Below are 26,354 nucleotides of genomic sequence, written 5' to 3' on the forward strand. Positions count from 1 at the left end.
TTCAATGGAGTATAAAATGTACAAATTATAGATTGTCTATATGTACATTCCATATATCTATAATATTTATATAAATGTTACACACACATGTATGTACTCATGCAAACACCCTTGCACACACATATGCACACACACTTGCTTGAACACATGCAAACACACACAAGCACACACATCCTATTGACATCCTTGGCCTTGGGAAATGAGCTGAGGTATCTTGTGGACTGACTTAGAGATGCCAATTTATTCAAATCAGACTGAGTCTAGTTCTTTTCTTAGTTGCCTATATGTTAACAGTGAGCAGAACGTTCAAAGAGATTAAGCTACTAGTTTTTTAAAAAATATGTATTAACTTGATTTTACTTTTGTACATTCCCGGGAGGAACTGCCCCCCATCCCCTCCGCACAGCAATGCACAGAAATGCACAGCAGGTGACATTCCCGTTCTGATTCAGAGTCGTCTTCTTCTTTGGCAGCATTTCCGGCCTTTGCTAGAACATATACCTATTTGTTCTTCCTTAGCAAAGCAATTAAATGCAGCACACCGGCCACCTCTTATTCTGCAGAAAAGTTTTCGGAGGGGTTTTGGTATGAGTGTGTCCCCTGCAAGAGGAAAAAAAAAAAAAAACTATTTTAGGAAAAGAGTGTTAGAAAGATACTGGATCCAGCAAACTGTATATTACTGAATTAGGTTCGTTTTCCATTTGTTTCTCTTTTCCTATAAAATCACAAGTAATGTTAAAGGAGGTCTAAGCAGGAAGCAAACAAATGTCTTTATGAGTCGTATCTCACTGTGTAACACACAGTAGCCTGGTCTCTAAGCCTCCCATAAGAACTGAGGATTGAGGCTACCATCATTCTTAGCACCTTTCAAGCAGCCCAGAGTGTCTCTCTTTACCTCCAACCACTAAGCCCACTGGAATAGATATCTGTGGTTTTGGGTTCCAGACTAAACTGTTCACTTCTGTCAGAATTAAAATCTCACATCAGTTTTTCTTTGGTCTCATTAATAGTATTCCAGTGACAAGGTGGGTGGAGAGTTGGCATCTGTGGTAGTATTTAGTATAAGAGTGTCACAGGACAGAGACAGAAGCCTGACTTCAGGCTCTTACTGATTGTTGTTGGAATAAACCATTGGTGATGTTTGTTTTTCATTCAGAAAATCCACCTAATTTCATGCTCACCCAGCAGCACAGAGATCAGACTAAATTACATGTTATGAACCCTTCCCACCCCTTATTTCCCAACCCCTCTTACCTGGAGCAGGCACGAAGAACAAGATGAGGAATACAAATAGCAGATAATGAAGCCTCATAGCTGACTGCTTCCCAACAAGCTGAGACTGGGCCAAAACGTGTGCTTGTCCACCTATATAACAAGGTAAGCCATGAGTATGATTCTTGTAATGTCACTGGGATGACAGTATGACATATTTCCTGACGTGTCTTTCCAGTGTCTGTCACTGCAAAGACCACACCCACTCACCCAGGGGCTTGCAAGCATGATGGGCGTAGCCAAGCTTGTTGGGACTCCCTTGAGGTCATCCAGGTCCTGGGCATGTTTCCAGATCAATTTCTGGCTGTGAGTACAGATAGAACTGATATGGACAAGATAGTTCTTTTTAGGGATAGCCCCCAGGGCATGTAGCTAGGGACTGAATTGCCTTTGGGTACAATATTATACTTTCTGTAGCTATCTAAAATACCAAAAGAGACTTGAGAGTCTTCTGAGAACCAAATTAGTTAAGCTTTGGACATATTCAGAATTGACAGACAGAACTACAATTTAGGTAGTAAAGACAAGAGGAAACTTGGACTGTATAGAAAAGCCTTTGCTATAGGTGTTCTCCAGTTTAAATAAAACCTGACTTGTACTTCATTGTTGTCTTAAAACTACCTAGATTCATGAGTTGGGGTGTCTCATTTTTTTCAGAAAGAGAGAAAGAGAGAGAGAGAGAGACAGAGAGAGAGAGAGAGAGAGAAAGAGAGCCATAATGATACGCATACATTCATCTTCTCTCTGTATCAGAGAGGCTTACAATGACACTGAACACTGAAGACTTCTAGGTATTCTTTACCCATGAGATTTTAAAGAAGGCCAAGGCTCAGTTGACTCTATTAGATATCAGTTCAAGAGATGAAGAGTCAATAGATTCTTGACTAATACACTTAATGCTGAGGAATCCTATTACCGTTTTATGTTTATTGATAATCTATTCAGTCAGATGATCAAGTCACCACAGAGATCCCAGATGTTGCAGTGTGTCAATGCAACTAGAGTGGATCCAAGGTCTTGGGTGTGTTAGTTCTAGGATGGAATGGGTTCAAAATACTGGGATACCTAGGATGGGAAGAAGGACAAAGCTCAATTTCTTCTCTCAGGGGTCTTTAAGTGAGCTCAAGCCCCTGAGCAGATGTTCAACTATAGCGTAGGTGCTGACAAGAACAGCAGGCACTCAAGCACAGGGCTGTACAAATGTAAAGACTAGTGGCCCGTGCTGAGACGTGCATTCAGATCTATAGATTTAGAAGTACTTTAGGAACACTTAGGAGCTATAGACATTGCCTTTTTAAACTCTAGTTTTCCTCTTACATGGTGGACACTCGGCCCTCATCTTCTCTCTCTGCCTGATATATTGGATGGAGAACAATATTAGTGTTCAAAATTCAGTGGTGTTTAAGCCACGGAGCTTTCACTGTGCATTCCTATATACAGGATACAAAACCTCTGAAAATCCTTCGGTCTGACAATGACATAGGCTGTGGGAAATGACAGTGGGAAACATTTTGAAATGGAGGAAGTAGATGAGTGTGTAGTGGACTGGGTGTTGGCTTGGCAGCATTTTAAATATTACAAAAGACACACAGACTGCCCTGGGTGTCAGAGAATGACCAGGCCTCAACCATGTGTCACTGGACCATCCTATCCCTCTGCTAAAAGTGGAGGTGACTCGCTTTTCCATGTGGAAAATAGGTGAACCTTTGGCTATGGAATGGGCCATTGAAGGCTGAGAGACCTTTCTAAGGTGCCACTATTGTCTCAGAAGAACTTTATTAAGAATAGAAGTTACTTTTCCTTGTTAACCCCTGTACAAGTTCTGTTTGTTCTGCTTTGTGTTTTCCTGTGGTCTCATACCTCTCAATGACATTTTGGCTATGCTTGACAATTTAGAAGATGCTATCTTCCCTTTAAGGCAAAGTTGGGAAGCTAACTCACAATAGCAGAGGCAGTTTAGGTAGAGCGTGGGTTTTGTTTCATGCTGGATAACAGAGTTGTGTGACAAAAAACTATATGAACCAACAACTTGTGCCACCATCAGACAGAAGGCTTTTAGAGCTTTTGTATGCATGTAGGGATGCTCATCAAAGGCTCTATGGCTTAAACACCACTGAAATTTGAAAACTGATATTGTTCTTCATTCACTGTATCAGGGTGAGAGAGGGAGAGAGAGAAGGTGAGGGTAAAATGTCCAAAGCAGGGATAAAAATTTACCACAAAAGATCCCTGGCTCCTCCTGAGTCATAAGACTCATGCTGTGTCAGAGTCGGTAGAGCAGGCAGTCCCAGGGGCATGATTTGTCCTCAGAAGCAAGATCACAGAGGAGGGATGCACAGAAGCATTCGGGGAAACAGTGAATAGTGGCCAAGATTTGGGACAAGTCTGTATTTGATTTAGTTAACAAAGCTTGGTATGGTGGGACTAAAGCTAAGATTCGAGTTACTTAGAATTCTGATTTAACCAATAATTCCTTACATGAAGACAGAGGAGATGACCTGGGGCAGTGCACACAATTTAGTGATGAATGTTTAAAAAAAAAAAAGACTTGTGTTTACATAATCTCCCTGTAAATAATGATAGCCAGTGACTGTTGGAGCTTGAGCACGGTGGGATGTTCTACTCAACCTAGAAACATTCACTGGGTCTGGTCCTCACAGCAAAGACATGGTCCAGATCAGAGCTTAAGAACTTCTGTTAGGGATAGTAGTCCTACACAGGCAGGGTGGGCCCCCTAGCGTTTGTTAAGGCTGTGGTCAAGCCCATTCATGGGGTATAGCAGCTTAACAGAGTCAACAAGACTCAGGCTTTGTAAAATACTATAGTTTTCCTCTACTGCCACTTCTGATCCTCTTCTTATAGGAGTGAATGTACTTAATCTGAAGAGCTGATAATTTCAGGGCAGACAACTGGGAATTGTATAACCAACTGGAGGGCTTTTTATTCAAGGAAGACTATTTTCTTCTATTCTTTGACTTCCTTAGTTGTCTGTAGTTCTTTGTCTAAGGTTGGATCCCCATGATATTTTTTTCTCCCTTGCATGTTAGCATCTGTGTTGGTGTTGTCTTCCTTCAAATCCTGTTTGGGTAGCTATGTTGTTGAGACTTCATTGATATAGCTTCTCTGTTCTTTCTAGAACAAAGATTATGCTTAAGGTAAAGGTCTCCTTTCAAATTTCCATGCACCCACAATATCCTACTCTGATGTCTAGTAGAAACACATGCTGCTTGGCTCTCAAATGAGGGATGAGAGTAACAAAACTAACTTCTGTTGGCTCTGGTCACCAACTCCACCTATTTCCAGATCACGGGTCCAAACCCTCAAATTGCCCTCCATGGCTGTCTTTCCAGAAAGTATCATGCTTAACTTCTATTGCCTAAACAAGTCACTAGAGGAAGAACAGGGAAAATCAAAACTGCATGGAGAGACGGGGCCTCCAGGGATTACAGGGATTGGAATCTAAAGACTGTGTTGTCCAGAGGTCAAGACTTAAGCTAGTGAACACTATGTACAGAGACAAGAGACCAGATCACTGTAGAGAGGGCCCAGCGTTCCCTGGGTAATCTGGGCAAGGGCATGCTATGGTTTATATGCACACTCAAGTTTGTTTCTATCAGGAAAAAGAAATTAGTGTCCCCTGAATTAATGCAGTAAGGAAACAGTTAATTCATAGGGCGCAATTTTGAGAAAAGATAAAAAGGGCCTGTACAGCCTTCTAAAAATTGGTTCCTCTTGTTTGTTCACTGGCCAGGACTTGTGATCAAGATGAAAAAAAGCAGAGATCTGCCACCTAGAAAAGAGATAAGGCATGCATGATTCAAAATACTGGGAGATGAAGTGGTGCCAAGGCCCAGGTTCACTCTGCAGCAGCTGGTTATGCACTGTGTTTCTTGTAACAGTGGAAGTGTCCGGGTCCTACTGATAGATTCTGAAATAAGGAAACCTTGGTGAATGTCAGAGGCCCCTGATACATGCACAAAGAACAGATTCACGGAATCCCTGCCCAGGGACCCAGGATTCCCCAGTCTTGGTATTAGCAGCTGGTCCTGAATGCATCCACAGACAGACCACATTTCCTAGCAGTTTCTTTCTATGTGGTTTAGCTTAATGGGGCCAGAACTTACCCACCATTGTTGTCCAGCTAAATCTCCATATAGGCTCTTGCTCAAAATTATAATTTTTTACCCATTCTTAATTCTGTTTGTTTCAGAGAATAATCTCCTTTAGCAGACATGTTTCTGTACCCTAGGAACCCAACACTGAACCATTGCTCCATTGTTTCTTTGTTCTCTCTGTCTCTCTGTCTCTGTCTCTCTGTCTCTCTGTCTCTCTCTCTCTCTCTCTCTCTCTCTCTCTCTCTCTCTCTCTCTCTCTCTCTAGAGGTCTTTACCCATAAGTATATGTATATACCTATCTTGTACTCACCCAATTACCCATAAACCTACTATTTCCTGGCATCTATCTCAATAAGCCATGCAAGTTTTTCTTTTAAACTTCAACAGCATTTTTACATACTCAATTCAGTGACTTTTTTTTTTGCCTAACTTTGTCTCTTTGCATCATATGACCTATGGGGTATATTCACGTCTGAAGACACCCCTCTACTTCAACTCAACACCCAGAAAACACTTAACACACTCTCTTGGGACCTTAGTAACTGAGACTGTACAAGGATCAAACATAAATAATAGTCAATATTTGTGATCTGTGTCGATCACTATTTCCAAGTTCGATGATAGAAAGCCCACAGAGGTTGATGTGGTAAGGCAACACACTTTCCATTTTCTCAAGTCCTGGTTGCTGATTTCAATTCTTCATGGGCTGTCTCCTCTTTCTCCCATCACCAATCTTGATAAACATCAACATCTTTAAGACTTTGCATCCATTTCTTCTTCCTGGATTTGTCACCCTTGTCAGTCTTTATCAAGTACATACTATACACAACACTAAGCAATATAAATGCTGTGATTCCATTGCAATCATTCAGTAGATTATATGTTATATAATCTATGTTACAGCTATATGTATGTTACAGTTATATGTATGTTACAGCTATATGTATGTTACAGCTATATGTATGTTACAGTTATATGTATGTTACAGTTAAGTAAATGGAGGCTTAGAGAAGATAACAAAATACCCCATGCTCTCAATTAGAGATGAAGCTTTCTCGGGTTCCCCTCTTATTACCACACACATATTGGTATATGGTAGAGACTGATTCCCCGCTTTTCTGACTGGCTTCCACACCTACTTGACGATCAGCAGTTTGCTATCTCTTTTACTTCAGCTAGTGGTAGATGCTTTGTTCTTTTGTTTGTTTGTTTGTTTTTGGAATGACACCTGCACTTTCCAGGTTTTTTGGTTATAGAACCTGGAACTTCAAGCCCCTTTTAAAATCCTTCTTATTTTCTAATTCTTCAAATGTAATCACTTCCTGTTTCTACATTGTGGTTTGCACAATCTTCAGAGCCTGTCTGAAATATCAAGTCTTAATGACCTAGTCGTTGTGATTAAAAGGGACCCCCTCAGTACTGTGTGCTAACTCAGAACACAGTTTGTATGGCAATTGGACTTTTTTTCCAATTTCACAGTGAGTATATTATGTTACTTGTAACCATTTCTGATAATCTGTATAGATACAGTCTTTTTGTTTGTTTCCTTGGATAAATGATAAAGTCACATCCTATTTTTTCCCTTACACTTTGAAATTCAGGAACATTTTAAAACCTCAGACAATCCGAGACAATAAGAACAACTAATTCCAAGGGAGAAGTGGGGCAGGGGGAGCGTAATAAAAGAAAGGACTTTATTCAGAAAATGAAAATCACACAGAATATTTACTGCAGTACATCAAGTAGACATAAGCTGACAGATAAACAGATGTAGAAGGCGAGCTAGATGGTTGTGGAAATGAAGACCAGGAGACCAAGAAAATCAAGAAGTTGTCGTAATCCAATGTCAATGCGATAAACACAGGAACGTGAGAGTTGAAGTCATTTCGAAGGAAGAAGCTTGAGTTAAGGAGGTAATGAAAAGAACCAGGCTATGAAGACTGCCTAGCTTCTACTCATGATGAGGGAAGACGAGTGTAGGAAGTACTACTTAGAGTAAGCACTGGAGAAACCAGGGTGTCAATCACGCAATGGGAGGAGCGGAATGGCCCCTGATCACCCCGTCGGCTGGAGTGGATGTTGTGACAACCCAGTGATCTTTTTGCTTTTCTATGGAGCCTGCCTTCCTGAGGTTTTGTCTCTCAGTGAATAGAAATCATCTTTATAAGAGGCCTCACGTACTTTGCATCTTCCACCAATAGAATCCATCTTTCTGCTCTTTACAGATATTCACCCTGAACTCTGTTTGTCGGCCAATAGAATTCACTCCTATTCTATGGTCACAGGTGCTTTTCTAGAAAGTTCCTAGGTAGCTACGACTAAAGCTTTGTTATGAGAGCTCAAACTTTGATTGTGTTTCAAATGTGTAAGAGGATTAAACCATAGGATCAGACTCTCAAGAAGTTTTGATCCAGTCTGATTGAGCAAAGTCTCTTTGTTTCCCTACCAGCTGCAATACCCACAGGGACCCCATAAGAGATGAGGGTACCCTTAGAGAGGAGAATTAGGGTGATACTTTGCAAATGGTATAGGTCAACATGACCTTGGTAGAGAGAGCAAGGATGAAGACACCTTCGTTTTTGATACTCATAGAATGTATTTTGATCAATTCCATCTCCATTCCCTCACTATAATTCATATGTTCCTTTTTTTTTTTCAAAAATCAGAGTCCACTCAGTGTTGCAAGTATGTGCATGGATAAACGACCATCTACTGGAGCACGGGTATTCTCTTCCATGCCCCAACCCTGAAGATAACGACACGCCTCTTCCGGGAGCCATCAACCACCAATAGCATGTCAACTTGAGGTGGAACTTAGTGACTGCCCCGCTCACGCATGCAAAATTTTTGTCTGGCTTGACCTTGCACAGTCTTTCTGTACGCAGTCACAGCCGCTTTTAACATGTTCAAACTAGTTTAAGAATTTGAAACTTAGCAGTGAGGTAGGTATGCCTGTCATAGTTTCCAAAATCACATCCAACCCTCTTCCCCTCCCCCCCACTCCCCACCCCACTTCACCCCCGCCCCCGCCCCAGGGGCTGACTCCTGACTCTTAAGACTGAAACCAAGTAAGGGATAATACATCAAATTCTATATAAAGTTGGCCCAAGGACATTCTTCTATACATCTACCAGGGACCAGCTCAGGACCAGGGGACGAAAGCACAGTGGTGCGTTTCGGTTTGCTCTGTCTCTAATCAGATCATCCAGTTGCATTTCAAAACACAGCCCCAGCGAGACCTCACCATGAAGCAATTTTGGCCAACAGCCTATATATCCACTGAAAGAAGGCAGGAGATTGTGTGTGTGTGTGTGTGTGTGTGTGTGTGTGTGTGTGTGTGTATGTGTGTGTGTGTAAATTCCCAAGAAGGCAGGAGATTTAAAGGCATAAATGTTTCTTATAAAATGATCTTGAGGCAAACTCATTAATAGGCTGGGTACTGGGATCAAAAACATCATGTATCCAAAGGCAAAAGGTGGGACGGGACCCCTGAGATTATTTTATTTAAATTATTTATCTTTAATATGCCTTAATGGAAATAAAATTATATAACTTTCCCCTTGACTTTCCAACCTCCAGCTTCTCTAAGCTACCTTTTCTTGAATCCCGCTTTCAGGTTGACAGCCTCTTTTTATTTATTGTTATTATTCGATATTCAAATATTCACCCATAATGAGCCTTCAGACAGGGGAGCATCTTTTTCAGACTATCACACCAAGGATGATGAACACTTTTTAATGTATTTTTCAGCAAATTTTATTTAGAACTCTCTGTTTAGAGGCATGGCTCATGTTTTTAACTGGGCCATTTGTTCCCTTGACCTTTTTTGTGTTCTTTGTATATTCTACGTATATATCCTCTGACATATATATATCACTGGCAAAGATTCTTTCCCATTCTATGAGTTTTCTTTTCCACTTTATTAACTGTTTCCTTAGCTGTACAGAAATTTTTAGTTCTATGATGGCTGGGTTGTCCATTACTGGCTGTAATTCCTTGGTAAATGGAGTCTTGTTCAGAAAGTCTTTTCCTGCATCTATATCTTATGGGGAACTATCTTTGTTTTCTTCTGTTGGTTTTTGTGTTCTGAGTTTCAAACTGAGGTCTTTGATGTAATTGAATCTAACTTCCTCAGGGTGGTAGATATGGATCTAATTTTATTAGGATATGGATGCATGCAGTCATCTAGTTTCCCCAGCACCATTAGTTGAACATGCTATCTTTTTTTTTTTAGCATATGTTTTGTTATTGTTATGTTTTTGCCTCTTCATCAAATGTCTCTTGGTCATAGTTATAAGTATGCATGTTTGGGTATTTCATTTAATTCCCTTAGCCTACACAACTGTTTTGTGTCATACCATGTTTTTATTACTATAACTCTATGATATATATTGAAGTCTGTAATAGCACTTATTCCAGGGTTTTTCTTTTTGCTTAGTGTTTATTTGGTTATCCAGAGTCTTTTCTGGTCCCACATGAATTTTATGATGATGCTCTTCTTCTATCTCTGTGCCGAGAAGAATGTCATGGGTATTTTGATTGGCATTGCATTGAATCTGTAACTTTCCTTTGGTAGGCGGGCCATTTTCACAATATAAACTCTACTAGTGCATGAATATGGGATGTCTTTATGCTTTCTAGTGTCTTTATCAATCTCTTTTTTCAAAGACTTGAAGCTTTTAACATAGAGGTCTTTCACCTCCTTTGTTAGATTTATACCAAGATATTTTTATTGTCATTGATGCTACTGTATAGATACCATAAGCTAACTGATTGCTCAACTGGAGTATCCTAGATGCTACTGTAAATGGAGGTATGCCATATCCTCTTTCTCAGTGTGTCTGTTGGTGGTGTATACAAAGTAAGTTGATTTTGTACCCTACTATTTTGCCAAAAATGTTTATTTCTAGAAGTTTTCTAATGAATATTTTAGAATCTCTTAGGTATAATATAAGTGATATTATATGCAAATAGAGATAATTTGACTTACTGTTTTCCTATTTATATCCCCAGGGGTTATTGTTTAATAGGGTGTCTGACATAATCATGTAATTAGAACTGGTTATTAAAATGAACTTATTTGCTAATGGTGCAACGGGCAAGGGCAACACATTGACTGTTTGTGATGGCTGGTACCCAATAGAGCTGTGACTATATACCCAATGCTGTCACTGAAACTCTCCCTTTAATTTTAACCTAAAGGCATTTTTTTCTGACCCAAATGATGTGAAGAAAGTATTATAATCTGCATTGTAAGACGGATGAGACTAGTTTTGAGCTCAAATTTGGAGGCCAAGCCATCTGACTCACATACTCTAAAATCTCCCTTTACTACTTGAGCTTCCCTTTGGTTTTTACATCCATCCATAAGTTCATTTTCTTAATGGAAAGACCAGTGGCTGTGAGTGGTGAAATATAGATGAAAGATATTTAGGACCTGAAGACATGCCTCACATATTCAGTAGACCTCAGAGCAATTCTGGTTTTGAGAATTTACAGCTAATCCCTTATGGAAGTGGAGGCTGGGGCATCTTGGATGCTGGCACTGTAGAGAAATCTACTCATGGCGTCACAACCACGAGATAGCCTTTCTTCTGTATTCCTCACAGTTGAGCAGTTTCATCCACTAGGAATCATCGCGTCTTCTTTATCAAGGCTAGACAGTAAGGGCTTTTAGGTTTGGCTGGTCACACAACGTCTATTGCAACTACTCGACTTTACAGATAAAATGCAAAACTGTATCAGAAACAAGGAACAAATCCTTGAGGCTCTGTCCCAATAAAAACACTATCTACATAAACAGTTGGCATCTGGATTTAGCTGCCTGGCTGTAGCTTGCTGAACTCTGGTGTACATGCAGGAGAGAATGGGTCTGGCGCAGTTTCCATGATGGTTTCAGTAGCTTTGCCACCTGATATCCATGCTATGTATGGGGCTGGCCTCACTGGAACTTTATTGACCAAGCTATCTTCCTTGAGTTCTGAGTTCAATCCCCAGCACCCACATAAAAGCTAGGGAGAGTGGCACACGCCTCTAATCAAACAATCTCAATGCTAGGTATCTTCCTATGTCAGAATTATGAGTTATTCACACCATCAGACATGCCAGCAGCCAAAACTGTGCTTCAGCTTTTCTCCAAAATATACTGGGGTCTGCCTTTAAGGAGAAGGCTGTGGGGGTGGGAGCCGATAATCTGGCATCCCTCCCAAGCTCTGCCCATTTTTCACACTAGCAGTAGCATAATGGCGCTACAGAGCTCCCCTTATCATGAAGAGTCAGGCTTTACCCAAAGGCGAAAGCCTTTTCCTTTACACATGTTTTTATTTCTATATTTTACCTCTCCCCATATTTTATTTCAACTTTGTTGAATAAGCAAGGTGTTAGATTGTTTTATGCCCTACATTTTATTTACTGCTTTCTGAAGGTCCGAACTTGCTCATTCACCTTCCTCAGGAAGATGCAACCATTTCAGTGGCTCCTAACAGGACAAATCAACATTACCACCTCAAACACAAAGAAAGAACAAACAGTGTGTCTTAAGTGTCCCTGCAGATTATAAGGCGGAACGGGGAAAGTACCAAATGCATTTCCCAGGATCTGGGAACTGAGGAGTGGCGTAGCAATGAGGGAGCCATCCCCCTGCCTCATCATCTCATTACAGCTGCACTATCCTGGAAGGCAAACACCCATCCTAAAGAGTGATGCACTCTGCCCGCCATGATTACGATATAAAGAGATGAGCTTGTCCACTCTTAGGCTGGAAAGGACAGAGGAGGTGCTGGGCCAATGCTGGTCGAGACAGAGTGCCATTGACATCCCAGCTCCAGCAAGCTCCTCCTCCCCGACCCAGGCATCGCTATACACCCACAACTGTCCCGCTGCTCCGCGAGGTGAGCGGTGCAGTGTGGCCATTTAAGAGTCTCCAGCTAGTCACTCCTGAATAGAGTCAGGGATGGAATCTCCTGGAGTAACTGCAAGAAAGGAAATGGATGGAGCAGGAGGATAGCTTTGAGGCAAGAGACTGAGCCTGGGACACATCAGACACCGCTTGGAAAACCAGCTCTCTAGAGGGCTCCGGCAGGGGCATCTTCTTTTAGAAATCAAAGAAATTACAAATATGCTTGACTTCAGCATTTCACCGTCTCTAGGCAAAGACTGGAGACATTTCTGTTTGTATCTGTCATGTCCAGGGAAGGTGTGTTAGGGAGTTTGAGGACCTGAGACAACGAGAGATGATTATCATTGTCCCCCGTGAGCTGCTGGTGAAGAGGCCCCATCTACTGCTTATGAGCCACAGAATGGCTGTGCTGAGGGAGGCCCACGAGCTGCTAAGGAAGAACCAGGATTCCACAGCTCAGGTGGTGTCTGTCACCTCGAGATATAAAAGAAGTGTCTCTCCAGAATCTTGATAAAATAGTCAAGGGAGCTACACCACTTGATTGGTCAGATCCCAGTGAAGGGAACTGGGCATGATAGTCATTTTTAAAGCTTCAAAGATGGGGTGAGTATCATTAGCATTGGAGGAAGTTGATTCCTGAAGGGTGGGGACACGTGAGCAGAGGACGACAAGCCTTGCCTCCTAAGTGGCAGGAAGAATCTGTGTGCTCCCGGCCTCCTCCCTGTGACGTCACGGGGAGGGCCACAGTGAAAAAGGCACTTTCTGGCTCCTGTGTTTATGCTCCCCGGTGACGGTGACATGCGCACGCCACGCCTACTCTCAAGCATTTCAGCACAGCCAACTGAGGGAGTCACTGTGACTCTCAGCTTCAAACTGGTTTGGCAAATGTGGATTCCAGGAAGCCCTGGGCTGACTCATCAATGCCTTCCGTCCACCTGGAAAGGCCCGATCGTACTGCCTCACAGTGCTTATCTGTATCCAGGTTGCTAACATCCACTTCCTCACCTTTGGGAGTGTCACACTTGTGAAAGGAGTGAGTAGGAGAGACACGCCCTCTGTAGAGGAAGAGGGCAGAGGAGGAACACGATGACCCAGAAACGTTTCCTTCCAGGACTTCCATAGTAACCTGTACCCTGGTCCGCCCTTCAGAGACTCCGGAGATTTCTTCCTTAGCTGTCCCTCCCTCCCACTGGCTGCCCTGCCACCTGGTCTGCCAGCCATTACTTCTTCCTTGGGTCCCCTCCCTCATCCTACTGCTGGGGAATGAGCCAACAGGAACACAGGAAGGACGACCAGTGCTTGGTGATCCTTTCCATATTCTGGAGGGTATTGTCTCTCTGGATGCCAGTCTGGTGCGTGTGTGAGTGTGTGTGTGTGTGTGTGTGTGTGTGTGTGTGTGTGTGTCCCATTGTTTCTTCTTTTCTCTCTCACTTCCTTCCCTCCATTCCTCTCCCCTTCTCTGCCTGTCCCTCCCCTCCCCACTCCTCCTTCCTTTCTTCCATCTCCTTCTCTCCTTCCCTTTCTTTCTTCTGTCCAAAAAATATAAAATATCTGCCCAGTTTAGAATGTAAGAAAAAATGGTGCAGTCTGGGTTTCTGGACAGGTGGCAGCTGGGCTCAAGGTGGCAGACAGCTGTTTGTGGTGTGTGCCAGCCACTGAGGAAGGAGGTTAAAGAGGGTGTCTGGCCAATGCATTGTAAAGTTCCCAACTACACTGGGCATTGGGAAATGGAGGCACAAAATCTGGGAAAGCAATGGTATGGAAGGTTAAGAAATCTAAAATGCTTTGAGCTGATTAAAGGACTGAAGAAAACTGAATTTAGCAGGATTTGACATGTGGGGTCTCAGAAGCCAGGTTGGGCAACTTATGCATACCTGCCAAAATGGATACTTAGGGCATCCTAAGATGTGAGAGAGACAAGAGACCTCGCCATTCTTGCCTGTGTTCCCAATGGCTCTGCACCTGCAGCAGGCATCTGCCAGAGGAGCTGAGCTTCAGTTCCTCTGTGTTGTTAAATAGAGCCTTTCAGGGAACTGCCTCAAGCCCTCTGTGAAAGCATGTCTGGGTGAGATGGCTGCTTGTGTGAGTTTGGGTTAAAATCACTTGCCAACCACTCCTGCTGCCAGTCAATAACAGAGGAAGATCTCCAGTGTTCCCATGCCGCCATCAGACCTCCATGTTCTCCTCTTGTCTTCCAAGATAGGGCAAGAGTTCCTTGGCCCTAACTCTGAAGCAGCTTGAGGTGACTTCCCAGGCTCATTCCAGCCTTACAAATCCAGAAACACCCAAAGTATGGCAGAAATACCAAAGTCCTTTCACATGCACCCACCAAAGGGGGACGACGGGCTGCTCCCTTTCTGCCTCATCATTAGCTGCCAATCGCAAACTGCTTTCCTAACTGAGGCAGCCATTTCCCTGTCCTTGGAATCTGCGGCTGACTCGTCTGTCTTCAGAGTCAGACATATGTGAAACAGAATTTGCAGTTTCACAGTCTTCCACTAATGTTGTTCCCCCCCCCCCAAAAAAATTATCAGGATCACCATCTATTAAGAAATCTCTGGAGAGAAAGAGTAACATTGTACACAGACACAACAATCTTTATGTTTTCTGAGATGAGAAAACATGCCATAAGGGAGCATTGACTTCCAAAGGGTCATAGCTATATGTCTGTCTGTCTATCTGTCTGTCTGTCTGCCTTTCTTTCTTTCCTTCTTTTTTTCCTTTTCTTTCCTTGTTTCCTTGTTTCGTGTGTGTGTGTGTGTGTGTGTGTGTGTGTGTGTGTGTGTGTGTGTGTGTGTGTGCTGTGGGTTGGTTTAGACAAGTGCATTCTCTCCAGTGGAGGTGAGATTCAAACTGGGATTCTGCACTTAACCATACAGAAACCAAATGCAATCAACCAACTCAACTCTATCTACTAAACATCAGCATGTCCAGTTACGAGTCACACATCTCAAGTCATGGCTTTTTTTCCCTGCAATGAGCTAAAAGTTTTAGACTTCATTGTCACTGGCTCAGCCAGTGCAAGGTGAAGAGAGCAATAAACAATGCAGAACTAAAGAGTGTGTTGCATTCCGACTGTTAAAAAGATGAGGTGTGTGAAACTGATGTCAACATACACTTTAATATAATCATACTAAAAGTCTCTGCGGACTCCTTGACAGACCAGAACTGAGCTTCCTCACAGAGAAGCCCTGTGGCTGTGGGCGAGGGGCTTCACATGTCTGAAACCTAGGCATCCTGCCTGTGTTGTGGACATGTTCACGCCACTCCGTAGATGAGCTGAGGTAGATTCCTGTGAAGTGCTTGGCACAGAGGCTGGAGCAGAAAGGACTTAGCTAAGCTGTGAGTGACTAGGGCTTCCCAGCCCCAGAGTCATTGAGTGCTCAGGGCCAGTGTCGTGCTGTTAGGAGATAGCGGACCCTTTGGGAGAGTGAGCCTTGTGAGAGGGTCTGAGCGTGAGGGTCATGCCCCTGAGGAGACTGGCTGTTCTTATCGCTTCTGCTTTCTCCTCCTCCTCCTCCTTCTCCTCCTCCTTTTCTTCCTCCTCCTCCTCCTTCTCCTCCTCACCACCACCTCCTCCTCTTCCTCCTCCTCCTTCTTTTCCTACCCTCCTCCTTCTCCTCCTCTTCTTCCTCCTCCTTCTTCTCCTCACCCTCCTCTTCCTCACCCTCCTCCTCCTCTTCCTCACCCTCCTCCTCTTTCAAAGCCCTGTCCTGTCCTCTCCCCCTACCTTTACCCCCTATGTTCCTTGTTGTCTTACCTCTCTGTAGGACCAAAAATATCAAATCCTCAGCTCACGGCCTAGGACTTCCAAATGTTTGAGCCCAAATAACCCCTCCCTCCTTCAAGGCTGATTCTCTTAGACCTTCTCCTTGTGTTTTCCTCTAGTGGTTAAAACCAGAAAACAGACCAGCGAGAGTAAGACTAGTGGAAGAGGAAGGATGGGTGCCCAAAGGACACATGGGGTGCGAAAGAGGGGAAGACATTAGGAGGAAGGTTACGAGGAGGGATCAGGGCAGCAGGGATGGGGAGATGAGGGGAAAGGGGGACTCACGAAAGGACTCTGCCTGACACGGTAATAACAAATGGAACAAAGTTAATTATCTCCAGTGTTTTGTCAATAGTGACAAAAGCAGATGCAGGGCGAAGTCGGGTAGCTTTGAAGTGCTACCTGGTCTTTGGCACCTTCCTTACCAGACTTCATCTGCCCCTGGCTGGGAAGACATCTGAATTTGGCATTGTGCTGAGTCTGGCCACATTGGTGTTCTTTGTTCCCCGTGGGTCACGCAGAAACCACCACCCCTGGATGCTCTGCTCATGGGAAGAGCACCCTGTGAATTCCCAGGCTCAGCTGAAGGAAACACGTTTCCTTGTGGGCAGGACACGTGACAGCCTCCAATGGAGTCACCACAGAGCCACCTGTAGTCTAATGTGAGCTAATGCACTGGGCGTCTCCCAGGAGGAAGCTTGGGACCTGGCAGGTTCGCCTGGCCTCCAGCCACCCTGATGACTCAGGAACTTAGAGTTCCAGCCATTGTCTGTGGGCTGACAAAGATTTGCTTTTCCTTGGAGGGAAGAAAATGGTAGAGGACTATGGCAGACCTCCTAGCTTCCAGAGACTTGAATTCCTTTGGAAGAGAAACGTGTGGTCTTACTGAACCAGATTCTATGCAGGAGAAGACTTTTGTAGGCCTGCTATGTGGAGGGACTCTGAAATAGTGTCCCCCCCCCCCCCAAAATCAATCTTGATGTTTTGAGATGTTGTAATATTGCTGATAAAGTTATCTTCTGGATCCCAGAAGCAGTGCTTTGACCATTTCTTCTTTTATAAATGTATATCTATCTCCTCTGGTTCCAAGAGAGTTGTATTGGATGACCATGTTTCAGCATTAGGAGGTAGGGTTTGGCTTGAAAAGGTGTCTCTCAATACCATAATTTCTCCCAGTATAGCATGGTAATAATGGGTGAGATGAAATAGTAATAGTCACCTCTAGGAACACTAGGGGACTAGCCTTTGTGTCTTTGTGTACCTCTAAGGCAGTGGTTCTCAACCTACGGGTCACAAATCATATTATGATTTCTAACAGTAGCAAAATTACAGTTATGAAGTAGCAATAAAAATAATTTTATGCCTGGGGGTTCACTACACCAGCAGGAACTGTATTAAAGGGCCACAGCACTAGGAAGGCTGAGAACCCCTGCCAACGATGCCACTACACACATGCCAGACTCTAGGTGAGCAGTCAGCGGAGCAGAGCATTAAAGGAGACCCGTGTTCAGGCTTCGATTAATTAGTTCGTGAACTAATTTGTCTTTGGTTAGTACAAGTATACGCGCTAGCTAGCGTTTATAACTACCAGACCGTTTATACCCACCAGGCCTTTAAGTTCAAAATCTAATGAGAATAACATTCCTGAAAACAGATGATGGGGCAGAAGGCTGAGTCCTATAACAGGGGTGCCACAAAGGCGCAAGGAACAAAGACACAGAGTAGCCGACCATGATCGGCGGCAGCAGTGATGTGGGAGGAGAGGAGGGAGAGGGTAACTGTGGACGCCACACACAAGAGCCAGAAGGGGAACAGCCTCCTTACATCTGACCTTGCCATCACAGGAGAGGAGGCCAGAGCCCCCCCACAGATTACCGACCAGCGGTGCAGCCTCTGAGGATTTTACCCTGCTTTCTTGCAGCAAGCCTGATACTCCTACTTCCGAGGGTATCTCAAGGCCCCAGACCCCCCAAGGCACCCTGACTGCTTCCAGGGTCAATAGAGGGGGCCCTGTTAGGCTCATCAAGAGGACTGTGCACATCCCTACCAGTCCCCAGCAGCCCTGACCGCTGCTTCAAGGGTTCCAGCACAAGCACATGGTGGGCAAATCTCAGTTGAAAATGTGTTGGGACTGGAAGGCAGCTACAGTCAAGGCCACAGCTGATCTCTACTTCATGCACACCCTGAAGTTCCGGGTTCTGGTATAAGCCCTCCAAGGAGTCATCAGTGCGGCACATCTCTGCTGCTGGCCAAGGCTGTAAGCGCCCACGAACCCTGCGCTGGACCAGCACTGGGGCCCTGTGTACCTGCTGCCCTGGATCTGCCCCCTGGTGGCTTAGCATTAAGTGAAGGACCCTGCTGGGGTCACAGCCCCTGAAGACTAGCCACAGGGCACAAGTGGACTCTCAATTTGTTATCTGCAGCTTTGGCTGGACTCTACCCTCAAACAGGATATTCAAAGAGACTCCTTAATAAATATCCCAATGGATCAGTCTGAATTGATGGATTCCTTGTCATTCCCTAAAGTGACCTAGAATAAATGGCTAACCTGTGTAAGGTCAGCGATAAAGACATTACAGTTAGTACTAAGACATCCAGACCAGAAATGATACTATTTCTGAATCTTGCAAAAATCCCGGGGATTTTCTTTAACCACGAGGACCAGCTTCAGTGCAGAAAAGAAATAAAATAAAAATTAAAACCAAACCAAAACCAAAAGCCCCTCAGGCATTATCAGAGGCGGCCCGCCCTCTTGTGGTTATTATTGGTATCGACGCGTGACCCACCAGCCCCAAGTTTTTTTGTGGTCTCTAAAGACAGCATTAATACTAGGCCAGGCTGGAAAGAACCCAGGTGTCCCTCAACGGAGGAATGGACACAAAAGAAGTGGTATATTTACACAACGGAGTACTACTCAGCCATCAGAAACAATGAATTCATGAAATTCTTAGACAAATGGATGGAGCTGGAGAACATCATACTAAGTGAGGTAACCCAGTCTCAAAAGATCATGGTATGCACTCACTGATAAGTGGATATTAGCCTAGAAATGTGGAATACCCAAGACATAATCCACATATTAAATGATGTCCAAAAGGAATGGAGGAGTGGCCCCTGGTTCTGGAAAGGCTCAGTGCAGCAGTATAGGGGAATACCAGAACAGGGAAGTGGGAAGGGGTAGATGGGGGAACAGGGGGAGGGAAGAGGGCTTATGTGACTTTCAGGGAGCCAGAAAAGGGGAAATCATTTGAAATGTAAATAATAAGTATATCGAATAAAAAAAAATACTAGGCCAGGAGGACTGTTTAGGTCCAGAAATGCTTTCATTGAGTAATAAGGGGAAACATGCGGTATGGAAAAGAAGACTTATTGCTGTCCTTGGAGTTCATTAGGCAGTCTAAACTGATCCCTTCAGAGCCCAGGGGCACCCTTCACAGTAGAATGCTCGCCTGGCATCTATAGGCACTGAACAGCGTCCAGTACTGGATAACTCCAGTGCGATGACCCACATTTGTAACCCCAGCTCTTGGTTGTTGGACACAAGAGAATCAGGAGTCCAAGGCCAGCCTGAACTACATGAAAAAGTGTCCACAAAAATAAAATAAGCAGCAACCAAACACACTTAAAAACGTGTTATGCAGTGAGCAATATATTCTATGGTGTGAGTATATAATATGGATGTATGAAATCTGTCTGGCCTGGCTCTCAACTGCTCCCGCTGCATGTTCAGGATGTGTGGTGGAAAAGAGGGAGAAGGGGAAGTTTCTCTCATCACTTTACTTGGGGAGAATCCCACCCAGAGCCACTAAGGAAGGGTCATTCTGACCTGGTGGTGTCCCGTGCTGGGGCCTCGGATTTCTAGCCCAGCTTCTTCTAAGCTTGAGAAGCCAAAGACCAGGAAAGCCCACCACCGGCCTCGGGTAGGGACCAGGCTCCGGATCCCGCTCCGATCTCGGCAGCAGTTGCCACTTCCGGTTTATTGTTACCACCAATCTCTTGAGCTTGGAGAGGTAGGTGACTCTCCTGTTGTGGGCAGGAGTTTCACTACCTCAGAGCAGAGGCTGGACTGGAGCCAGCACCTCCTCAGACAGGCATTCACGAGGGCATTAAGTACATGTTCCACTCTCTGTGGGGACAAGAGATGCTGGTGTCTGATGGAGGCTCCCTCGGTGCAATTCCAGGGATTACACTTAGAAAAATAAAGACTACACTGAGGAAAGGCTGAAGAATGGCCAAGCCCTGGGATGAGAATCCAGGCAGGAGCCCTGAAGGAGATTCAGCTGGTTCATAAACAAATTAGATTCAAGCGGTAAGCAGGAGCATGGAGAGAAGAGGTTTTCATCTGCTAATCTAGAGAAAGCTTGGCATGTGGTCTCGGATCCAGTGGCCCATTTCCCTCAGTGAGCCTCTCATCCCTGGCCTTCATTAATTCACTTCATTAATTCTTAGGTACCTGCCCCCCCCACGCCCCCCCACACACAGCAGAACAGCTTGCAGAGAAGAACAGCAAACTCCCGATGTTAGGGAATTTCACACCAGAGGCCCTGCAGAGCTTTAAGTGTTCAGGAACATGCTCTTTTTGCTCGGCGTGATGGGCCAGCCAATGAAACCCCTGGCTGTGGAGCTCTACCTGAGTTCCGCCCTAGCACCCACGGAGGAGGGCGAGGATTCATCCCCAAATTCTCTCACCTCCTTATGTGCACATGGAGAGCACATGAGCATACTCACCCCCTACACACACACACACACACACACACACACACACACACACCATACACATACACACACCCGCAGACATACTGTACACACACAAACACACCATCCATATATACCCATAGACATACTGAATACACACAAACACAACACACACACACACAAATTAACAAGCAAGCATTTAAAGATAAAAGTAACAGAATGAACACTCTTACAGGCACATCAAGAATCCTGTTTATGAATTTCTGATTTGGAACAATTTGGTTGGCTTCATGAGTTTTTTGTTTGTTTGTTTGTGTGTTTTTAATTTTTTCCTAAATCCCCGGAATGGCAGTGTTTAAACCTTATTTTTTTAAATATGTATTTATTTACTATATGTTATTATTATTAAATATTAATTGTTATTAAATATTAAATTATTTATTTATTATATGTAAGTACACGGCAGCTGTCTTCAGACACCCTAGAAGAGGACATCCGACCTCATCACAGATGGTTGTGAGCCACCATGTAGTTGCTGAGATTTGAACTCAGGACTTCTAGAAGAGCAGTCAGTGCTCTTAACCACTGAGCCATTTCTCCAGCCTGTGTTTAAGCCTTATTATATTCTCTATAAGACAGTCACCATGTCACTCAGTTGGGATAACATAAGAGTAAATGCCAAAAGGCCACAGAATTCTACTCAGGTGTTGGTGTGACTGTGTGAGAAGGCTCTGGAAATGGAGCAGGAGCCCTGGGGGGCTGAGCAAAAGAGAGAAGCTAGCATTAGGCTTGACATGATGGACCCCACAGAGGACGTATGGCCAGTGAGTGGGTCATTCCTGCCCCTTTGAAAACAGCGTTTAGAGCTGAGCTTGGTTTCTGCTCTACCCTATCCCTGAGTATGTAGAGGCATTACCTGTAAGAAAGAAAGGACAAAGTAGGGAAACTAAGAAAATATCGGAACTCCTCAAAGTCCTTTAAAATAAATAGCAAATCCACACCTTTTTCAATAAAATCCTTTCATTGGACCTTTGCCTTGGTAGATCTATTCAGCAAGTGTTTATTGGGTATGCACTATCAGCCACACATACCCAAAGCCAAAAGCCGTTGGGGTGTTTCCAGGGCTCCACCTTTTAGAAGCTTGCACCCCACATCTCCAGATCTCCCACCCTAAGTCTTCTATCTTCTGTATTTAACGAAATTGGGTATGCAGCATCTGTTCCAGGGGTCAGAGCAGATCTCCCCCTTTCTCTCACCAGAGCGGCACATGAAGAGCCTGCAGTGGCCCTGCTGCATGAGGCACACGGTGTTTCTGATTCCAGGTGGCATATCCCCTGCAGATACAACAGAGGGAGATGAGCAGAGGCTCCAGCCCTCAGTCCAGCACGAAGAATCTGCTCCACTCTTAGCAGAGCGAAGTCTCCAACCATTGGACTGAGCACAGGGTCCCCAAATGAGGAGCTAGAGAAAGGACTGAAGGAGCTGAAGGGGTTTGCAAGCCCATAGGAAGAGCAACAATATGAACCAGAGCTCCCAGGGACTAAATTACCAACCAAAGATTACACATGGAGGGACCCATGGCTCCCGCTGCATATGTAGCAGAAGATGGCCTTATCTGGCATCACTGGGAAGAGAGGCCCTTGGTCCTGTGAAGACTCCATGCCCAGTGTAGGGGAATGCTAGGGCAGTGAGGTGGGAGTGGGTGGGTGGGTGAGCAGGGAAAGGGGGGGGTGGGATGGGGGTTTTCAGAAGGGAAACCAGGAAAGGGGATAGCATTTGAAATGTATAAAGAAAATACCTAATAAAAATGTTCAAAAATAAAACAAACAAACAAAAACAAAAACAGCTAAGTCTCAGTGTCACTGAGATTTTCTTCCTTGGTTTTCAATAGCAATCATTTCTATCTCATGGTGTTTCCAGGATGGCATGATGGGATGTATGTGAAACCATCTGGCCCACTGCAGGCCCAGGTCCTGCAGGCGCCTGGAAATAGGGGCAGACTGTGGGGGCAGGAGGGTGGCATCTACGAAAACAGAATAACAGAAGGAAGGTCTCAGACTGTAGAATACTCAGGACCGGGTCTGCTTCTCAGCTTGTAGCTGGGTTTTCACTCTTATTACTACAAGAAGAAAATGAAGGAAGGAGGAGGAGGAGGAGGAGGAGGAGGAGGAGGAGGAGGAGGAGGAGGAGGAGGAGGAGGAGGAGGAGGAGAAGGAGAAGGAGAAGGAGAAGGAGAAGGAGAAGGAGAAGGAGAAGGAGAAGGAGAAGGAGAAGGAGAAGGAGAAGGAGAAGGAGAAGGAGAAGGAGAAGGAGAAGGAGAAGGAGAAGGAGAAGGAGAAGGAGAAGGAGAAGGAGAAGGAGAAGGAGAAGGAGAAGGAGAAGGAGAAGGAGAAGGAGAAGGAGAAGGAGAAGAAGAAGAAGAAGAAGAAGAAGAAGAAGAAGAAGAAGAAGAAGAAGAAGAAGAAGAAGAAGAAGAAGAAGAAGAAGAAGAAGAAGAAGGTGTCTTGTGTGTTCTTCTAAGTGAAAAAAATGACCAACTAGAGTCCCCAGAAAGAAAGCATGGTGGGAAAGAGATGGTTAAAAAGGAGACCTTTCTAACAGTGCTGCACACCCTGAGGTTAAAAGCAACAACAACTCAATGTATGCCTGACACATTAGAAGAATAGTCTCCTGCAATAGCCAGACTCCAGACAGGGACCAATTTATGATATTGTGTTCATCAAGTCTACCAGGGTTTGGAGGGGATATGGAGATGTAGGGATAGCCCACCTTGGCTTCAGGATCTGGACTCTAGCTCTCTTAAGGTAACCTATTTTCTCTCATCTGAAACATTATTTTTCATCTGTTTTTGTGTGTGTGGATCTAGGTTATATGCAAAAGCTAGGGAGGTGCCAGAGACATGAATACCTTCTCTGCTCACAGGCCGGCAGTAATCTTACACTTTATCTGCAGCTCTAGCTCTGACACATATATGGCTGTAGTTCTGTCCTGAATAAACTATCTCAGATTGTGATCAGATTGTCCTATTTGTATCGGAGGAAATGGGCCTCTATGTCTTGTGCTGTAAAGCTGACAACTCTCAACAAATGGACAAACAAAAAATAAAAATAAAACCTGTTCATTTTGAAAGTGGTCCAGCCCTGAGCCCCAGAGTGGTCCAATTCTCTGTGCTGGATGCTTGTACCTGGATATACCTCAATGTTGTCTACAAACTGAAAGAGAGTCCTGCCTTCTCCAGGGTTACTCGGAAGACATTTACCTGAGTTTCCTGGGACCAAGCAGAAGAAAACAGCAAAGAGTAACAAAGCCTTCATGTGTATGGCTCCCTCTCTGTGCAGGAAAGCAGATGTGGCTGATGACTGCGTTAAGCAAGACGGGAAAGGACAAACAGGAGACCTTTATAGTTTGGAGGAATGCTACTCGGGAATGAGTATATTTATCTGCTCTACTGAGTTAGGCTGTGGGCAGATGATACCAGGTAATCTTTCTTTTTTCAACTAAAAATAGACAGGCATTGGGGCATTCCCCAGAGGCAGAGATTGGCCAATGTAGCATGTGAAACCTGAAAAGAAAGAAATCACCATTGGGCACATTGGGGACTGGCTACATTGCACCTGGTGGTGTGTTAGGTGACAGAGACTCAACTGAGTAAAGATGTGTCCTTGGCTTTCAAAGTATTCAACTGGACAGGATCCACCTCAGTTGAGAACACCACAAAGAGTGTGACCAGAAGCCACTCCCAGATATCTGCCCAAAGAGACAAAGTCCCGTGAGAACCTGAGAGGGTGTAAAAACATTGAGTGTAGTGTTACTCATCATAGTCTCTGGTTGAAATGTAAGCGGCACTTTACAACACCGTGACACAATCAGTAATCTCCAACACAATGATGAGAACAGGAAGATGTGAGGAAGATGGCCACACCACAGGAATGCAAAGTCGACAGAAGGCCAGCTAGAATGCACCAAACTCACAAATTTGCAAAACCAAACTGTCGGAAGCCAGAATATTGTCCATGTTAGAAGAGGAAAGCATATCTCATATCCATCAAGGTTCTCCCCACTTGAAGAAGTCAGTTGAAGGGGTCAGGGAGCCTCCAGGGATGTGGAGCTATGCTGATGTGTATCTAAAGGGAGATTTAGAGGGCTTTGTGGGCACAGAATAGAGACTCCAGTTGGATTTTGGAGACAGAAAGCAATCTTTAGAAAGGGTGTCCCTGAAGTAGATTCTCATGAAGGCAGATTTCTCATGAAGTTTACTAAGCCCGAAACACACAGCTGGTGCAGTGGTCATCTTGTCTTTATTTTGGTGTCTGGCCCATTAGATTTGCTTCTCTTAAGGTTCTAATAAAACTTGAAAAGGCTTTGTTCTTGAATTCACAGTGGCTGGGGTTCCCGCGCAAGCTTGGGCTGACCAACATCGGCCAAGGAGAAGAGGAGGAACTCAAGCCTAGCCCCTCTCTGAGGATTTATATGCAGTTAATGGTTGCTGGAATACAGGGGAACACTTTATTCAGTGGTGTCGGCACAGTTAAGGTCTCCACACTCCTGTCAAGAACCCTTCATCAATGTTTCTAAGCCACCCTAAAGTAGCTCAAGGCCAGTTAAAGACACGAAAGCAAAACATCAGGGAGTAAACTAGGTTGTTCAGAAGTAGGAGGGGGTACAAGAGAGCAGTGGGTGTGAATGTGACCAAAATATAAAGTGTATATGCATTAAACTGTCATATTCCAACTCACTATACATAATTAATGTGTATCTACTATAAACCAAAGAGTAAAAAAAAAAAAAAAAGCAATGCTTCTATCCCCAGTGCTTCAATGAAAATTCTAAGTTTCTTATTAACCTTTCAGTAGCTTCTAGTTTGTAAGTTAAGTGTATATGCATTTAAACCCTCATTGCTACCTAAACAGCAAACGTCAAACATTATTCTGGATTTTAATATATTCATGTATATAGTTATATAGTCATATGTGTTAATATAGTTATATTAATATAATCATATATATTCATATATACATTCTGGAATTGGAATATATTGAAGAAATGTTTTAAGTGAGAACATGGAAAGCTTTCTCAGTTTCATAACAGCTTCATAACGTTCTTATAGCTGACCTCCATCCCAAATAACTAGACTACAACACATATATTTGACCTCCAGCCTGAGCAAACAAGGGTTTAGAAAAAGGAGAGTCAAACAAAATGCCCAAGTTACTGTGTAACCGAACAATGAGTTTTCTCCTCAGAGAGGACAAAGTGTCCATCAGATATCTCCAGCTCTGTAACAATGATCAAAGTCTGAGGACCCCAGCAATTGGTCCCTGAGTCACAGGCCTTTCTGTCCTTTGTAAAAGTACAGAAAGTTGCCGACTAGGATCAAAACAAATTGAGTGAAAATTTCAAAGAATTAATTTAAAAAATATGAAAAAAAAAAAACAAAGTACCAATGAAAATATAGCTGTAGGGTGAATGGGAGCATGAAATGGCTTCCGTGTCCTCATTCAATCAACCAACCATAAAAATAGATGAAATTAAAATAGGTCATTACCCAAAGGGATACTTATGAATTAAGGATGTAAAACAGATATGAGCTATCTACATGTGTGAA

The 26,354-nt window shown here is 43.9% G+C and overlaps 2 protein-coding genes across 3 annotated transcripts; both read right to left on the bottom strand.

The window, feature by feature from the left end:
• Window positions 1–356: 356 nt before the first annotated feature.
• LOC127668557 (beta-defensin 14-like) lies at window positions 357–19,968 on the bottom strand. 2 transcript variants are annotated; one of them, XM_052162196.1, is made up of 3 exons: window positions 19,881–19,968; window positions 1,255–1,365; window positions 357–600 (listed from the first exon to the last, which is right to left on the bottom strand). In XM_052162196.1, exons 2-3 carry the CDS (start codon window positions 1,310–1,312, stop codon window positions 449–451), a joined length of 210 nt encoding a protein of 69 aa, XP_052018156.1. In that variant the 5' UTR covers window positions 1,313–1,365; window positions 19,881–19,968; the 3' UTR covers window positions 357–448. The 2 variants fall into 2 exon arrangements, with proteins under 2 accessions (XP_052018156.1, XP_052018157.1); XM_052162197.1 differs by lacking the exon at window positions 19,881–19,968 and adding an exon at window positions 1,483–1,561.
• A 1,960-nt stretch (window positions 19,969–21,928) lies between these two features.
• Window positions 21,929–24,063, bottom strand: LOC127668566 (sperm-associated antigen 11A-like). Its single transcript, XM_052162206.1, has 2 exons — window positions 24,009–24,063; window positions 21,929–22,083 (listed from the first exon to the last, which is right to left on the bottom strand). The coding sequence occupies exons 1-2, from the start codon at window positions 24,061–24,063 to the stop codon at window positions 21,929–21,931; spliced, it is 210 nt and encodes a 69-aa protein (XP_052018166.1).
• Between the last annotated feature and the right edge of the window lie 2,291 nt (window positions 24,064–26,354).

The sequence above is a fragment of the Apodemus sylvaticus genome, chromosome 18 (genome assembly GCF_947179515.1).
Source record: "Apodemus sylvaticus chromosome 18, mApoSyl1.1, whole genome shotgun sequence".
In the NCBI taxonomy this organism is placed as follows: domain Eukaryota; kingdom Metazoa; phylum Chordata; class Mammalia; order Rodentia; family Muridae; genus Apodemus; species Apodemus sylvaticus.

What these genes read in the sequence shown, in the direction of transcription:
- LOC127668557 (XM_052162196.1), bottom strand. Translation starts at nt 1,312, where the DNA reads ATGAGGCTTCATTATCTGCTATTTGTATTCCTCATCTTGTTCTTCGTG. An exon ending in GTTCTTCGTGCCTGCTCCAG is followed by an intron (nt 601 to 1,254) that starts GTAAGAGGGGTT and finishes TTCCTCTTGCAG; the next exon opens with GGGACACACTCATACCAAAA.
- LOC127668566 (XM_052162206.1), bottom strand. Translation starts at nt 24,063, where the DNA reads ATGAAGGCTTTGTTACTCTTTGCTGTTTTCTTCTGCTTGGTCCCAGGA. An exon ending in CTTGGTCCCAGGAAACTCAG is followed by an intron (nt 22,084 to 24,008) that starts GTAAATGTCTTC and finishes TTGTATCTGCAG; the next exon opens with GGGATATGCCACCTGGAATC.